At 43.3% G+C, this 15180-nt stretch overlaps 1 protein-coding gene across 4 annotated transcripts; it reads right to left on the minus strand.

The window, feature by feature from the left end:
- Positions 1–8435: 8435 nt before the first annotated feature.
- On the minus strand, positions 8436–14434 carry PAGE4 (PAGE family member 4). Of its 4 annotated transcripts, none has more exons than XM_047716669.1 (5): positions 14344–14434; positions 12380–12465; positions 11803–11908; positions 9986–10117; positions 8436–8543 (listed from the first exon to the last, which is right to left on the minus strand). In XM_047716669.1, exons 2-5 carry the CDS (start codon positions 12455–12457, stop codon positions 8527–8529), a joined length of 333 nt encoding a protein of 110 aa, XP_047572625.1. In that variant the 5' UTR covers positions 12458–12465; positions 14344–14434; the 3' UTR covers positions 8436–8526. The 4 variants fall into 4 exon arrangements, with proteins under 4 accessions (XP_047572625.1, XP_047572626.1, XP_047572627.1 ...); XM_047716670.1 differs by lacking the exon at positions 14344–14434 and adding an exon at positions 13861–13960; XM_047716671.1 differs by lacking the exon at positions 14344–14434 and adding an exon at positions 13855–13947.
- Positions 14435–15180: the final 746 nt, after the last annotated feature.

A 15180-nucleotide genomic window follows, 5' to 3' on the forward strand; every position in this document is an offset into this window, starting at 1 on the left:
CAACAGGCCTAGTTCTTGCCTTTGCACACTGCATTTTTTAAAAATCCCACTTAGTCGGTGTGGAATCCGTTTAAGGTAGGAATTCTCTCCATTTTACAAGCAAAAAAGCTGAGACTCAAACAGGAGCACCTACGTTTCAAAGGTAGAGCCGTGGTTTTAAGAAGTAGAACCAAGGGCCAAATCTGTTCTTTGATTCTCTTTCACAGCACTGTCCACACTGCACTTCAGCAAAGGCTGCTGGGGAGAGATTACCTTGTACACCAACACTATTCCTGGAGAACAGGCTTTGCATCACCTTGTACAACCCTGATCTTCCTCCCCCATCCTTCCCCTCGTCCATGCAGCTTCCCCCAGCACTGCGGGGCCAGGGACTGAGGAATCGCCAAGTCCAGAAACGTCTCTGGGGCTGCGAAATGGCCCCTCAGAAGCCAGGTCCTGAGAAGCAGTCAGAGACCGTGATAGGCCATCATCTCCACAGCTGAGCCTGCCCCCAGCCCCGTGCCAGGCTCCCCTCCCACCCCGGGTTCTGCCCCTCCCGAGAAGGACGAAGCCCCAGGGCCAATCTGGGGACGGGCCTGGACCCCAGATCCCGAGGGGCCGAGCTCCCAAGGCCGCTGGGTCCGAGGAGGCACGTCCCTTTGCCCATCTTATCGGTGCTCTGCGGAATCTGTGCCTGCCCCTCACCTCCTCCTCGGGTTCCCAAGGCCGCGGGCGGGGGGCGGGGGAGGGCATGAGGAGGATTTGGCAGTCAGCCTTCTGGCCCAGGGAACGCTGAGCAGCCCGGGGGCAGCGGGAGGGACAAGGCACCACGAGGCCGAGCCTACTGCCCGCACCTCCCCTACAGCTGAGAAAAGGGAAGAAACCGCCCCAAGCCCCTTGAGGCTGGCAGAGCCCCGGGGCAGGGAGGGTGGGCAGCAGGTGGGAGTTGGGGAGGGGCGGGGGCAAAGAACAGCGTCGGTAGTGGAGCTGCTGGCAGGGTAGGGGCAGGCCTGGGTCTGGGGGCCTCGGAGAGCTCCTGCCCGCAGAGCTGCTGGCACTTAGCCAAAGTGGCCACAGGTGCTGGTCCCAGGGAGTCAGGACAGAGCTGGAAAGGAGATAGCTGGTGTTCAAAGGTCGAGAAGAGGGTGTTCTAGGAAGAGTCCGTTCCCTGAGTCCTGGGATGGCTGGCCTTGGCCCGGTACACACGGCCTGGCTCGTGGGGCCGTGTTGGCTGAGTATACCCTAGCGGACTTCTGCTTGCTTAGCACTGGACATGGCCCTGCAGCCGGCCCCTTCCTAAAAGGGAGGAGATGGTGCCTGGGCCTCCCGGGGTTAGTGTCAGGAATTGGTTGTCAAGAATTAGGAGCCCTGGGCTCCTGGGTGGCTCAGTCAGTTAAGCGTCTGCCTTCGGCTCAGGTCATGATCCCAGGGTCCTGGGATCAAGCCCCACATCAGGCTCCCTGCTCCACGGGGAGCCTGCTTCTTCCTCTCTCTCTCTCCCCCTGCTTGTGTTCCCTCTCTCGCTATGTCTCTGTCAATTAAATAAATAAAATCGTAAAAAAAATAATTAGGAGCCCTGAGGGAGGATAGGACGCCTGCTTGCCGTCAGGTTGCCTCTATGTTGGTTCTGCCAGGGTACAGGGAGAGTTAAATCCCCTCAGATAAAGTAGACAGACAGGGGGTGCCATATGTTCCATGCTCTGGGGTTTTGTGCTACACACCACAGATGATGGTAGGAGGGGCAGAATGACACAAGCTAAGGACCCAGAGCTGCCCTGCTGCCCCACCTTCCTAAGCCAACTCTTGCTTCAATTCCCTGAAGCATCCCAGCATCCTTGCTGTAAATCCCTGCCCTTTAGGTCTGCAATGAAACCCTCAAATTGGTTTCCTGTGGTCATGAGGTACTTAGTTTAGGGCACCCTTCCCACCCAGTTGGCACTTCTCTCCTGTACCCACATGACAGACATGGAAACGGAGTATGCTGTCCAGGCTGTACTAGATTTCCTTGCATCTAAATAACAATCCAGGACCAGGTGATCGACCGGGAAGGATAAATGTCTGAAGGAAGGACTGGAGTCAGTGCTAGGTCACCCTGATGGCCAAAAAAGGGACCTCTGGCAAGGAGGAAGAGATCATTAGGAACATTTTGATAAGTGAATTTGCTATTCAAAGAAACAGCAAAATCAACATCATGGAAAAATACAAAAAATTTACCATCAATATTTATTTTAGACAGGGAGAAGGAAGAGAGAGGTAGAGAAGGAGAGGGAGAAAGAGAGCACACACACAGAAGAGGGGCAAAGGGAGGGAAAGAGTCCTAGAGCAGACTCTTCGTTGAGCACAGAGTGTGGCCCTGGGCTCGATCCCACAACTCTGACATCACAACCTGAGCCAAAATCAACAGTCAGATGCTTAACCAACTGCACCACCCAGGTGCCCCATTGTACCATCAATTTTTTTTAAGATTTTATTTATTTATTTGACAGACAGAGATCACAAGTAGGCAGAGAGGCTGGCAGAGAGAGAGGTGGAGGCAGGCTCCCCGCGGAGCAGAGAGCCCGATGCGGGGCCCGATCCCCGGACCCTGGGATCATGACCTGAGCAGAAGGCAGAGGCTTAACCCACTGAGCCACCCAGGCGCCCCCCATCAATTTTTTTTAAAGATTAGTTACTTGCCTGAGAGAGAGAGGAGGGAGAGAGAGCACACACACAAGCAGGGGGAGTGGCAGGCAGAGGGAGAAGCTCCCGCTGAGCAAGGAGCACAATGGGGGACCTAATCCCAGAATCCTAGGATCATGACCTGAGCTGAAGGCAGACGCTTAACCGATTGAGCCACCCAGGTGTCCCTACCATCAATTTTTTATCATGAAATACATATGGTAAATGGGAAGGAGGGCATTCCATAATCTTTTCAAGGCTCAGAGCCTCTAAGGATCTTAATGTGACCCCGGCAGAATGTCTCCATTATCTGTTCATCAGGCCTGGTTGCACCTTGGCCAAGGAAAGGAAGCAGATAAGAGTTGTGGTTTTTCCCATTAGGGGTTCATGTGTACCCTTTGGAGCACAAGATGGCTCCAAAGTAAGTGACTATAAGCTTCTCTTTAATACTTCTCAGGGCACCTGAGTGGCTCAGTTGGTTAGGCGACAGCCTTCAGATCAGGTCATGATCTTGGACTCCCAGGATCGAGTCCCACATTGGGCTCCCTTCTCAGCAGGCAGTCCGCTTCTCCCTCTGACCCTCCACCCCCCATGCTCTCTTTCTCTCCTTCTCTCATTCTTCCTCTCAAATAAATAAAATCAAAAAAATAAAAATAAAAAAACTTTTCTGGGGCACCTGGGTGGCTCAGTCAATTAAGTGTCCAACTCTTGATCTCAGCTCAGGTGTTGAGTGCAAGCCCTGCAATGGGCTCCACGCTGGGCATGGGGGCCTACTTAAAAAAATAAAAATAAAACAAAAATCTTTTTCCAATCTAATAGCGGATCTTTATCATTTTAGAAAAACAGATACAGTCACCGTCAAAATTCAAAAACTGGGGTCCCTGGGTAGGCTCAGTCAGTTAAGCAACTGTCTTCAGCTTAGATCATGATCCTGGAGTCCTGGGATCCATTCCCACATCAGGCTCCCTGCTCAGTGGTGAGTCTTTCTCCTTCTCCCTCTGCCCCTCCCCATTGCTTGTGCTAATAAATAAAAAAAAATCTTTTTTAAAAATTCAAAAATCATACAAAGGTATAAAAGGAAAAGTAGAAGTCCCCAGTCTGCTTTCTAATCTTACCTCTTCCACTTAGACAGAAATCCTCCTTCAGTCCTCCAATATTAGCCTTCCCACATTACTGTGGAAAGGTATCCCTAGTCCTATCCAAGGCCACCTCCTCCATTTGTGCCTGGATCCCATCCCTATGGCCTTATCAAGGTCTTCCATCCTCTCCTGTACCATTCTCACCAGCACACAAACATGCCTTAATTATCACTCAGGCGAAAAATAAGTCCCCCTCCTTGCCTCATGTCAGCCTCCTAGCTCAATTTCCATTTCCTTCTTCCTCACATCAAAACTCAAAATACATTTTAAGATTTTTATTTATTTACTTGGCAGACAGAGATCACAAGCAGGCAGAGAGGGAGGCAGAGAGAGAGAGGAGGAAGCAGGCTCCCCGCTGAGCAGAGAGCCCGATGCGGGGCTCGATCCCAGGACCCTGAGATCATGACCTGAGCTGAAAGCAGAGGCTTTAACCCACTGAGCCACCCAGGAGCCCCATCAAAATACATTTTCTATAATCACTATATCGATTTACTCATCTCCCATTTCAACTTAATTCTCTTATTCAGGCTTTCCTCCTCTTCCAAAAGTAGCTCTTATGAAGCTCTTATGTCAGCTCTGCTGACATCCATCTCACCAGATTAACAGTTTCCTATACCCTTTTTGCATGACCTCTCACCATTTTAAATTATTGACCGCTTATTCTTTCTTTCAACAATTTATTTCCTTTAGATTTTCCTGATAACACATTCACCTAGTTTCTTCCTACATTTTGGTAGTCCTTTTTCTCAATCCTAAGTTCTTCCTTATGTAGAGGGCTCCAGGACTCTGCCTGTGGCTCTCTTCTCCATATATGATCTCTCCCTAGGTGAGTTCCTGTCGATCCACTATGACTTTTTTTTTTTAAGATTTTATTTATTTATTTGACAAGAGAGATCACAAGTAGGCAGAGAGGCAGGCAGAGAGAGGAAGGGAAGCAGGCTCCCCGCTGTGCAGAGAGCCCGATGCGGGGCTCGATTCCAGGACCCTGGGATCATGACCTGAGCCGAAGGCAGCGGCTTAACCCACTGAGCCACCCAGGCGCCCCAATCCACTATGACTTCTAATGCTTTCTACATTTCTAATGAATTTCAAATTTATACCTCTCTCCTAAATTCATTATATCCAAATGCCTTCTGACAACAGAACAATAGGCAGTAAGTAACCTCACATTTGACAGAGATAGGAAAACACATTTCCTGATTCTGCTAGCCTAAGCAGTCTACATAAAGACAGTTAGAAGTTGGAAAACCCCTTAAAGAAGAGTCTATGGAAAATACAATACCTAAGTTGTGGGTTATCAACTTAGTGGAGGCTGGTGTGAAAGAAATCTTCCCTACCCTGAGTTGAACAGGAGGTTATGTTACCGACCTCAATTAAAATCAATTGAATGGAGATCTGAGCGAGCCACTAAAAGACACCTAAAACATGTTAAGAAAGGAAGACTGGCATTTCACCGGCCATATGCTCTGAGCTATAGAAAATCAGAAACCCATTCTAGTGCTGCAGTGAGAATGGAGTGTGATGACCAAGTTTTTATAGAGCATAAAGTGTATCCCCTGGAGACTGATGCCTGGTTTTTGCCTGGAGAAATTTCAAAGAGAAAGGCTTGTAGAGCAGCAGCCTAGGACAGCGGGAGAAAAGTAACCTCAACATAGGAACCTGCTCTATTATCGTTTTCTGACATGGCAAGAATGAACTCGTTTCCTAAAGGTCAAGTGGATGCTGAGAAACATCACAGGAATTGAGCCACTGTCCAAGGGTCCTTGCCCTGTCAGGGCAAAGGGACCACAGCATTAAAATTAAGTACAGGGTAGAAACACTAAGTTAGGCAGCGTAGGTAACCTACATTCAACAAGGGAATACAGGGGCGCCTGGGTGGCTCAGTGGGTTAAGCCGCTGCCTTCGGCTCAGGTCATGATCCCAGGTCCTGGGTTCGAGCCCCATATCGGGCTTTCTGCTCAGCAGGGAGCCTGCTTCCTCCTCTCTCTCTGCCTGCCTCTCTGCTTACTTGTGATTTCTCTCTGTCAAATAAATAAATAAAATCTTTAAAAAAAAAAAAAAAAAAAACAAGGGAATACACATTCTTTCCAAACACGTATGGAATTTTTATAAAAATTGACCATATGCTGGGCCATAAAAATACAAAAAAATTTCAGACAATTGAAATATACAGCATAGATCCTCTGACAGAATAATTACACTGAAAAGATTATGTATTTAGTTGGTGAATACACAGTTCTACTTCCATTATTTATTATTTATTTATCCCATTTATTAATCAATGTGCAAATCTTACACATCCTTCCTCACTGATCTTTGTCTGCTTACTCTGCTGTTTTCTCCTTGTGTTCTGCCATTTTTTTCCATTATGTTTTGAAGCGACATTAGGTTCATATTAAAAATTGTTAAATATTCCTGACAAATGGAATTTTTCTACATGAAATATCCTGTATTTTCTAGTAATGCTTATTTATCTGAAAGCTTATTTTAGCTATTTTGTGCAGATTATCTTCTGCCCATCCTTTTACTTTCAAATTTTCTGAATTTTTATGTTCTAGCCGTGTCTTTTTTTTTTTTTAAGATTTTATTTATTTATTTGACAGAGAGAGAGCTCACAAATTGGGCAAAGGCAGGCAGAGAGAGAGGGGGAAGCAGGCTCCCTGCTGAGCAGAGAGCCCGATGCAGGGCTCCATCCCAGGACCCTTAGATCATGACCTGAGCCGATGGCAGAGGCTTAAACCACTGAGCCACCCAGGCGTCCCTTAGCTGTGTCTCTTATGAACAGCTACATCAGCTATCTGTGCTGCACAACAAAAAGACCGAAAATGTTCAAATGTTTGTTTTTTTTAAGATTTTATTTATTTGACAGAGAGATCACAAATAGCCAGAGAGGCAGGCAGGGAGAGAGGGGGAAGCAGGCTCCCTGCTGAGCAAAGAGCCCGAAGCCGGGCTGGATCCCAGGACCCTGAAATCATGACCTGAGCCGAAGGCAGAGGTTTAACCCACTGAGCCACCCAGGCGCCCCTCAAATGTTTAAAAATTAAGGAATACAATGAGAAGTAGTCCATAGTTCAAAGAAATCAGAATGAGAATTAGAAAATATTCTAAGTTAAATAACAAGTATACTATATACCAAAACTCGTAAGATGAAGCTAAAGCTCTATTTAGGAAGAATGTTATAATTTAATATTTTTCAAAGATTTTATTTATTTGTAAGAGAGAGACACAGCGAGAGAGGGAACACAGCAGAGGGAGTGGGAGAGGGAAAAGCAGAGCAGAGCAGGGAGCCTGATGCGGGGCTCGATTCCAGAACCCTAGGATCATGACCTGAGCCAAAGGCAGACACTTAACAACTGAGCCACCCAGGTGCCCCAAGAATGTTATAATTTAAAAATGTACATTATAAAGGCTGAAAATCTGTAAGCTGAACATTTTTTCAAGGAATAAGAAGAAAAGAACAGCAAATTAAACAGAGAAAGAACAAAAATAATAAGTGTGAGAGACAAAGTTAATAAAATAAAGAACAAAAATAGAATAGGATCAGCACAGCCAAAGGATGGCTTATTTTGAAAAACCTAGTAATGCTGGTAAACGTCTGGTGAGACTGGTTAAGAACACAAGCGAGAAGGCACAAATTATCAGTGCTAAGAATTAAAATGGTAGTATCACTACAGATCCTGCAGACATTAAGAAAATAATGAGAGGATATTATGGACAGCTCTGTAATGAAAATTTGGACAACATGGACAAAGCCCTATAAAAATAAAAGCCAAACTAACCAAAGAATAGAAAATATTAAATCATTAATTTCAAACTTTCCTAAAAACCAGGTCCAGATAGCTTCACCAATAAATTCTATCAAACACTTAAGAAATCATCCCAAAGTTAGATGAACTCTACCAGAAAACAGAAAAAGAAGATACATACGTCCCTGTATTTCTGAAGCCAAAATAACCTTGATATCAAAGCCCAAGATGGAGTACATAAAGTATGGGCCAATCTCACTCATGAACAAAGATGTAAATATCCTGAACAAAACATTAGAGAGGGGAATCCAACAATACATAGAGAGGACACTATATCATGACTTAAATTGAGTTTATCTAGGAATCCACATTAACAGATTAATGAAAAAACCTCTTAAGATCACCTCAATCCATGTGGAATAAGTATATGATAACATTCAACAAATATTCATGGTAAATGCCCTTAGCAAACTAGGAATAAAAAGGAACTTCCTTTATCTAATAGAAGATATCTAATTTTTAAAAATCTATAGTATACATCATAGTGAAAATATTGAAAGAGAAATCAGGAATATACAAGGATGTCTACTATCATCGCTTTTATCCAACATTGTACTCAAAAGGATGTGGCCAGTGTTGTAAAGAACAAGAACTACAAGGTAGAAAGATTCAAAAGGAGGAAAGAATACTGTTATTATCTGCATATGGTATGATTGTGTATGTAGAAAATCCAAAAGGACAAAGAGACACTATTAGAATAAACTTAGCCAAGTTGCCAGACAAAATCATTACACAAAAATAAATAGCCTTCAGAGCAGCTGTAAACAGAACACAGAGTTTTTTAAAGATACCATTTATAATAATATCAGGTTCCTAGGAACAGACTTAACAGAAGATATGCATGACAACTTCAGAGCAAACTTTAAATCTTTATTGAGAGAATTTAAGCCAAATTATCAATATAACAAACTGTATGTGTGGCTTCAGCTTCTCTTCTTTTTAACTTATGACTGTCCATCACCTAAAACATAAACGTAACAGTTGGGTACATCACTTAGCAGAACTTAGACAATAATAAGAGTACACGGAGGACACTACAGCTTTGGTTTTATAAGATGAAACTAAAACCAGAACCCTAACCAGGGTATAGACTTCTATGCAAATGTACATTTTCAGCATATAAGCACTAACTTTTTAAATGCATCACTCCTTTTGGTGGTATGAAGAAAAGATTTCTCAAACCCAGAACAGATTAAATTCCAAGAGCTTATTTAAAGATAATTTTAAGTAGCGAGCAAAATATGCCAGTGATTTCAGTTAAAAGAAAATCAACCAAGTAGAAACTCCAAGAGCAAAACAAAACAAGTAAACCCAGTGTCATTCAAATTCATTCACTTGAAATAATCTCCTAATCATCCATTTCAGCTAAAATAATAATGTCATACTTGGAATTGTTTTAACTACAGAGGACAAAGGACATTATTCCATTTGGTTTGTCTCTTTTGCGCAGAAGTATTTCGTTGATCTAGCTCAATCTTTATATGGTCTATATATAGTATGGTGGCCATCTTGTTCATTTGCATCTATTGTCCTGGTGTAAGCAGTCAACAGTACTCCCTTTAACTCTCAAGAGTGGCCTGGTTTAGATTATGATAATTACACGGTCACCCAAAAAAAAAAAATTACAGATCACACTAATTATACAACACTACCATCATAGAGGACATTAAAATGTGAAGGAAAATATTCTCATTGGTAGAGCTCACAGTTTAAAAAAAAATCAACAAACTAACCTATAAAAGCCAAAACAAAGAGATCCATATTATTTTTTGGTGTCTAAAAGATATAAAAAATAGTTATTTTTGAGAAATAGCTTAGGCAAATAAAAAGAAAATCAATACTACTATGTTGTTTAGATATCCAATTGGTACTAGGCCATGTTAAATAATTTATATACTTTAAAAAGTATTTGACAGGGGCACCTGGGTGGCTCAGTGGGTTAAGCCACTGCCTTCGGCTCAGGTCATGATCTCAGGGTCCTGGGATCAAGCCCCACATCAGGCTCTCTGCTCAGCGGGGAGCCTGCTTCCCCCTGCCTCTCTGCCTACTTATGATCTCTCTCTCTTTCTCTCTGTCAAATAAATAAATAAAATCTTAAAAAAAAAATAAAAATAAAAAAATAAAAAATAAAAAGTATTTGACAAACAATAAAAATAAAAAATAAAAAATATTTGACAACTTGCATTGGGTTTCAAAGAACTTCTATTCCAAAGTAATACTTCCATATTTTATAATTCAACAACATGGCTTTGATATATTTTTTTTGCTCTGACACCATCTTTGAATCAAACATTTGATGTCTGAACTACCTTTCAAATAATCTTTATATTTGTGATTACAAAGGTATGATAATATTGCAGGAAAAACCAACCCCGTGACTTGCATTCTTAATGGATAACTTACCTGCTTCTTGAACTTTAGCAAATGCCAGATCAGGTGTAGTCTTCCCTTTCACATCAGGGCCATCTCCACGCTCACCTCCAGTCTTTTCCAGACCCTTTTCCTTTTCCTGGCTTTCAGCTTCCAGTTCAGGTTCTTACATAAATAAACAGAATTATTAATGTAAGCAGTAAACCATAAATTAATCTTACTAAATACAGCTCTGTAGGTTAGTACTGCAAAAAATGCGATGTATAAAAATACATTGAGCATTAAAAAGTTTTCTGCTAGAAAGTAGAGTTGTCTTTCTCATACATTATCTCCTCTGTGAAGTGTTTCCTTTTCTATAACTGTTTTAAGACAACTTAGTTGTCACCTTTGTAACCTATATACACTTCTATTATTATACTTACTAGGATCAGCCATTTGTTTACATGAATTTCTGGCAAGATGGTGAGCTCAAGACAGAAATCATTCTCTCGTTTATATTTTTATCTTCAGCATCTAGTACATTACCTGCCACCAAGCAGGCCCCAAAAAATGACTGAAAAAGTCATTACCAATAGTAAGATTAGACAAACCCAAGCTGAGGAACGTTTTATAAAACAATCATTTTTGACTCCAAAAAATGTCAGTCATGAAAGACAAAGAAAGACTGAAGTACACTTCTAAGAAAAAGAGAGATGACAACTAAATACAATGGGTGGTTTTGGGTTGGATCCTGGATCAGGAAAAAATAATGGTATAAAAGATATTATTAAGACAACTGACAAAACTGAGTTATTACTAGGCTAACAGACTACATATTAGATAAGGTTTTCTTAATGTTAAAGTTCCTAAATTTGATCATTGTACTGGGGTTATGTAAAAGAATATCCCCCTTTTTTAGGAAACAGATACTGAATTACCTTGAGAATAAAGGGTTATATTTGAAACTTATGCTCAGATGGCTTATATTTGAAATTTACTCTCAGATGGTTTAGCAATAATAATGTGTACTATTATCGAATGAAAAGGTGATATGTGGCACAGGTTAGCAGTGAATTGACATAGAAGATATAAGAATATACTGTACTTTCTTACAACTTTTCTGTAAGTTTTAAATATTTTTAAAGTAAAAAGTTAAAAAGAAAAAGAGTATGTGACAACTAGGGGCACCTGGGTGGCTCAATCAATTGAGCGTCCAACTCCTGGTTTCAGCTTGGGTCGTGATCTCAGGACTGTGGGATCAAGCCCCACATCATGCTCTGCACTCAGCAGGGAGTCTGCTTGAGATTCTCTCTTTCCCCCTTCTGCCCCTCTTCCCACTCACACACGCACCCCCCTCTCTCTAAAGTAAATCAATCTTAAAAAAATGTATGTGACAACTAGATTATGGTTCAGGAAAACAAAAATGTTGGAAGACTTCAACAGCAACTAGGAAAGGATTTCACATTTTTGTTTCTCTATGATTTCAAAAATTACAGTCTAAGAGCTAATCAAAATATATCTAGGTTTGCTTAAATGTTTGATGCAATGACTTAAGCCCAGAAAACAGCATTCAAAAAAGGCCAAATTTAACTAGTGATATAGTATAAATTCTACCTAAATTTAATGTCGTTTCCCTTGGTTTGTTAATTTAGAGCCTTGGCAAGAATTCTATTCCCCAAGCATGCCAAATAATTTAAAATATGGGATGGTAAAGTGCTCAAAGAAGGAAAACTTATCAGAGAGGGGCTGCAACTATACCTTTCCCTTACCAAACAGGTTTCCAGACAATTTTCAGGGAACCCTTTATCTATTTCTATTACTAATAGAGCCTAATAGATGAAATACAACATGTTTCTCCATTCCCTCGTCACCTTGAACCCCACATGCTCCTTCTTCTCTCTCTTGTCCAGGCTCAATATCTGGATCCTCAGTAGGTGGCTCCTTTTTTTGAGGTATTTTTTTACCTGGTTGCTTAGCCTTGGGGGAGGGTAGGTGCAAATAAAGAGTATTGATATTAATACTATCATGATAGAAGACACAAATATACATACTACATGGAAATAATTATAAATCTGAATCTTTCTTATATTCTTCTCTGTAAGTATTCAGTAAAATTATTCTTTCTATATAGAAAATATTCTGAGAAAGGAATTATCTGCAAGGACCAATATTTCGGGAAACCTTTCTAATCTTTTCTGAGATGTGGTATTTGTTTATTAAAAAGTACAATAAGAAAGCCATAGAGATAATTTCCAGCCCAATTTACATATCCGGGCAACAACAGAAAATAAGTCTTTTTGCTCAGTCTCTCTCATGGGATTAATTTTTCACCCATTTTCAACAAGGAAGTCCTTTAAACAACAGATCTATATTGGTTCAACAACTTTTTCAATGGCTTTTCATAAAAAATTATTTCTGGCAATGGAAGGAAGATGTTAAAGCACTCACAACTCCAGGTTCATCCAGCTTAGAAGATTTTTTTCCATCTCCCTTTCCTCTAGATTTTGATCTTACTCGAGCACTCATATTTCTCACTGAAAGTAGAAAATCATTAACTGAAGATTGTAATAAAACAATAATTATACTGGACTATCTTCACAGTCAACTGCTGGTTATGAATTCTTTACATTTGTAGGGATTTCCAAAACAAAAAAATTAGTTTTTATTAATTTTATTTAATTAATTTAATAATTTACTAAACTTATAAAAATCTTTTATTACTCTTTTTAAAAATTTAATAATTTTTATTAATCTTAATTCATAACCACTGCTTATTTTCCAATCGCATCAAATTAGGCTGTCTACAAAACCTCTGCTTCACAGTAATTTGGCAGACAAGGGACCTTCAAGTACCTGAAAAAAGACATATGACTTTCCCAAAAAGATTTAGTTTCACAATTGGACTCCCCACTATGAGAGATTTTGTATTATATAGCCCTGTCCACCTCTCCACTACCGTTCCCAATTCTGTGCTCTGTCAGCAGTTTCAGGTGCCTCCAGAACTCAGATGCCTCCAATAGCACCCCTTAGACTCCCCATCGTCATCTGGCACCCTCCCCTCCATAGCCCATCATCTCCCCTTTCCCAGCCCCACCACCACAGGGGTCATGGGGGCCATACCTGTGAGGAGGATAACAACCTCAAAGAACTTGCTCCCCAGAGACCAGGAACTACACTGCCCCTACCCACCGAAAGGCAGCACCCTCCTCACACTCAAACTTGAACTCCTGGTTGGACTAATCTGCGGACCTACTGATTGAGTCTCAGTGAGAAAAAATCCACAAGACTGAACCTGCTAGGCTGAGCACCCAGAAGGCCTTGCACACGCCCCCACATCAACCACCACAACTCACTCACACTTACACTCCTGGGAGAATGATGGAGTCTCCGGGACAAAGAACCCAGACAGAAAGACGCGACCGGCACAGCTCTGCACAAAAAGCTTTTTGCACACGTCCCACACCAGTGGCTGATGGGAAGGCCTGTAGCACTGGGCATGCGCACTGCTACAGCACATGCCACGCGGTAAGGCTTTCCCTGCCCCCCACCCAGGGCCTCACCACAGCTAGACACTGCGCATGTGCATTGCAAGTGCCCTAGGGGAAGGGCTCCCCTGCCCCCCCTCACGGAGGCCTCACCAAAAACTCCCGAATCTACTCTCTATTGGCAGTTCCCGGTGCTGCCAAGACCCAGATACCTCAAATAACATCACCAAGATTTGCCCCATCTTTATCTGATCCCCGCTTCCTCACCCACCCACCATCCTCCCCCGCCTCAGAGCCCCCCAACAAAGACAAAACCCATGGCAAGTGCAAGACCCATGAAGAGAAACACGATTACCTCGGGAACCTCCTCCTCTGAGACAAGAAACTATACCACCCCGACCTGCCTGAAGCCCGCTGGTTCTTTCCTCACTCACTCACACTTACGCTCCTGGGAAAATGATCGAGTCTCCGGGAGAAAGAATCCAGACAGAAAGACGCGACTGGCGCAGCTCTGCACACGGGGCTTTTTGCGCACATCCCACACCAGTGGCTGATGGGAAGGCCTGCAGCACTGGGCATGCGCACTGCTACAGCACATGCCACGTGGTAAGGCTTTCCCCGCCCCCCACCCAGGGCTGCACCGAAAATTCCCAAATCTGCCCTCTTTCAGCTCCTGGTGCCTCCAAGACCCAGATATATCAAATGATGCCCCAAACTCCGCCCCATCTTCATATGGCTCCCTCCCCTCCACTTGTTCTCCACCGTGACAAAAGCCATGGTGGCTGCAACGCCTATGAGAAGAATAAAGACCTCCAAGGCTTTCCGCCTCAGAGACCAGAACTACATGATCCTGACCCACCCAAAGCCCACTGGCTCCCTCCTCACAGTCGCATTTAAACTTCTACACAGACTGATCTGGAGACCTACCTATTGAGTCTTAGAAAGAAATCAGACGGTACGATGCGACCTACACGGAACTTCACCAGGACCGCTTTGCACACGCCCTCACACCAGTGGCTGATGGGAAAGTGCTGGGCACTGGGCATGCGCACTGCATCCTGCATGTGCTGCGCAGGCGGGGCTTTCCTCATCCCTTCATCCGGGAACCCACCAAGGATTCCTGCATCTGCCCTTTGTTGGCAGTACGTGATATCTCTTGCACCCAGACACCTCAAATAACATCCCTCAAGACTCCCGCCAACTTCATCTGACCCCTTTGCAGCCCACCGTCCTCCCTTGTCCTGGCCCCACCACAACATGGGCCATGGCAGCCAGAGGACCTTTGAGGAGAAAGATGATGACCTGGAGGAACTTCCTTCTCAGAGACTACAGATCTCTCTGCCCCGATCCATCTGAGTCTTGCTGGCTCCCCATCACACTCATGCATTCACCCTATTTGCTTTTACACTTGCAGAGAGACAGCAGAGAGCCTATGGGAGAATTAGAAAAGGAAAGAAAAATGGCATCTATCTTCCGTTGCCACCGAAAGACAGCCTCTGCGGAGTCAACTTCACCAGCCAATCCCAAGCTTTGGAGGTATGTGTAATAACACCTGTGGGTATGGGCAGTGATGTGTGCGTCACATAGGCCGTGGATCCAGCCTTACCCAACCAAGCAGACTCTGCCCTGCCTGGAACAGGGCATTGTTTCCGAATCCTGGAATACTTGTCCTTCCCTTCTCCACCCCCCAAATATGTCAGTGTGTCTAGGACTGTTCCCAGTCCTGCATTTCACCTGCCAATTGGCCCTCCAAATTTTCTCCTT

Source organism: Lutra lutra, chromosome X (genome assembly GCF_902655055.1).
Source record: "Lutra lutra chromosome X, mLutLut1.2, whole genome shotgun sequence".
Taxonomy (NCBI): Eukaryota; Metazoa; Chordata; class Mammalia; order Carnivora; family Mustelidae; genus Lutra; species Lutra lutra.

Bases quoted from the DNA above. Each gene is read 5' to 3' on its own strand.
- PAGE4 (XM_047716669.1), bottom strand. From the start codon at position 12,457: ATGAGTGCTCGAGTAAGATCAAAATCTAGAGGAAAGGGAGATGGAAAA. The intron at 11,909-12,379 runs GTGAGTGCTTTA...CCCTCCCCCAAG, and splicing joins AGCTGGATGAACCTGGAGTT to GCTAAGCAACCAGGTAAAAA. The intron at 10,118-11,802 runs GTGACGAGGGAA...TATTTATGTAAG, and splicing joins AGGAGCATGTGGGGTTCAAG to AACCTGAACTGGAAGCTGAA.